The sequence below is a fragment of the Procambarus clarkii genome, chromosome 33 (genome assembly GCF_040958095.1).
Source record: "Procambarus clarkii isolate CNS0578487 chromosome 33, FALCON_Pclarkii_2.0, whole genome shotgun sequence".
Lineage (NCBI taxonomy): Eukaryota > Metazoa > Arthropoda > Malacostraca > Decapoda > Cambaridae > Procambarus > Procambarus clarkii.
The window spans coordinates 22,260,389-22,261,755 of NC_091182.1; the positions used below are offsets into that span (position 1 = coordinate 22,260,389).

Below are 1,367 nucleotides of genomic sequence, written 5' to 3' on the forward strand. Positions count from 1 at the left end.
TTATGGTAGCATAAATATTTATTTTTTTGTTAATATATTGCATCTTATTATACAGGTCTGTACACCGGATCTGTACAAGGTGCAGCGACCAACCCTCTTGGGCTCTGTCACTGCCCTAGGCGCCATGATGGGCGCGCACCCAGACGCAACCACACTAAGATGTGCCCGCACCATGACACGTCCACGACATGACGCGCCCACGCCAAGGTACTCCTACCCCAACGCTTAGCCAGTCCAAACCGAAGATATTCATGGGCTAATACAGTCTTACGCTAAGATGCGTCCATGACCGAACATAGTATGAAGTCTATAGACTACAGAGAACAATCAACAGAAGGAAAGTAGTCGAGAACTGAGCGCAAAAACGAATGAGTCGTAAGGTGCCTTAAAGGGTGTCAACGATGGGCTCTTTTGCTGCTGTGGGTTCGGGAGCTGCTTCAGATTTAGCAGGCCCAAGGACATAGGTGTAGGGAAGGGCGCTATATGCAGCCACCTGTGGGAAGGTAGCCACCTGTGGGAAGGCAGCTACCTGTGGGATGGGAGCTACCTGTGAAATTGTGGCAACTCTGGGAAAGGTGTAGCCGTAGTGGGGTATCTGTTGCGTGATGTACCCAGTGGAGCTCTTGACGATGGGGGTTCCTTGCGTGTAGGTGACGCCGACGGGAACAATGTGCTGGCCGATGACGGGGGTCTGCACGGCGTATGCGTGGGCCTCGTTGGTGGAGTAGGCGAAGTTGCCGCCCAGGCGATGACTCTGGATGATGGCGGAGTCGTAGGACGGGGCTCGGTAAGCCACGGCACCGGGCACAACCACCTGGGCGGAGGCGCAGGCGGCCATAACACACAGGATCACCAGCTGGGGACAAACGCAAGCATATACGGTAACTATGGAGACCAGAGGCTGGCGTGAGTCACAAGTCATAACGGTATATGTCACAATAATCGTATCAAGACAACACTAAACCTGAACATTAATTAAGAGACGTGACGCCGAGACGTTTTAACGTCACCAACGTGTGCGTTTATGTCTACGTCAGGAGTAACTCACAGACTTCATGATGGTGGCGGCGAGGTACTGGCGAGGTACAGGCGGTGTACAGCTTGTGGTGGAGGACACTGGCCGCAGCCCCTTATGTAGCGGCGGTGTGCTGACGTCAGGCCAGGGCGGGGCCCAGACACGACCTTCATATACATCCTAAAGGGGGTGGTGTAGGGGTGGGAAGGGGTGGTGTAAGGGAGGGAAGGGGGTGGTGTAGGGGAGGGAAGGGGTGGTGTAGGGGAGGGAAGGGGAAGAGAAGAGGGTGGTGAAGGGGAGGGAAGGGGTGGTGTAGGGGTGGGAAGGTGGTGGTGTAGGGGAAGGAAGGGTG

The 1,367-nt window shown here is 55.0% G+C and overlaps 1 protein-coding gene across 1 annotated transcript; it reads right to left on the bottom strand.

Moving 5' to 3' along the window:
* Nucleotides 1-1,140, bottom strand: LOC123765352 (uncharacterized). Its single transcript, XM_045753900.2, has 2 exons — nt 1,049-1,140; nt 1-856 (listed from the first exon to the last, which is right to left on the bottom strand). Exons 1-2 carry the CDS (start codon nt 1,055-1,057, stop codon nt 386-388), a joined length of 480 nt encoding a protein of 159 aa, XP_045609856.2. The 5' UTR covers nt 1,058-1,140; the 3' UTR covers nt 1-385.
* Between the last annotated feature and the right edge of the window lie 227 nt (nt 1,141-1,367).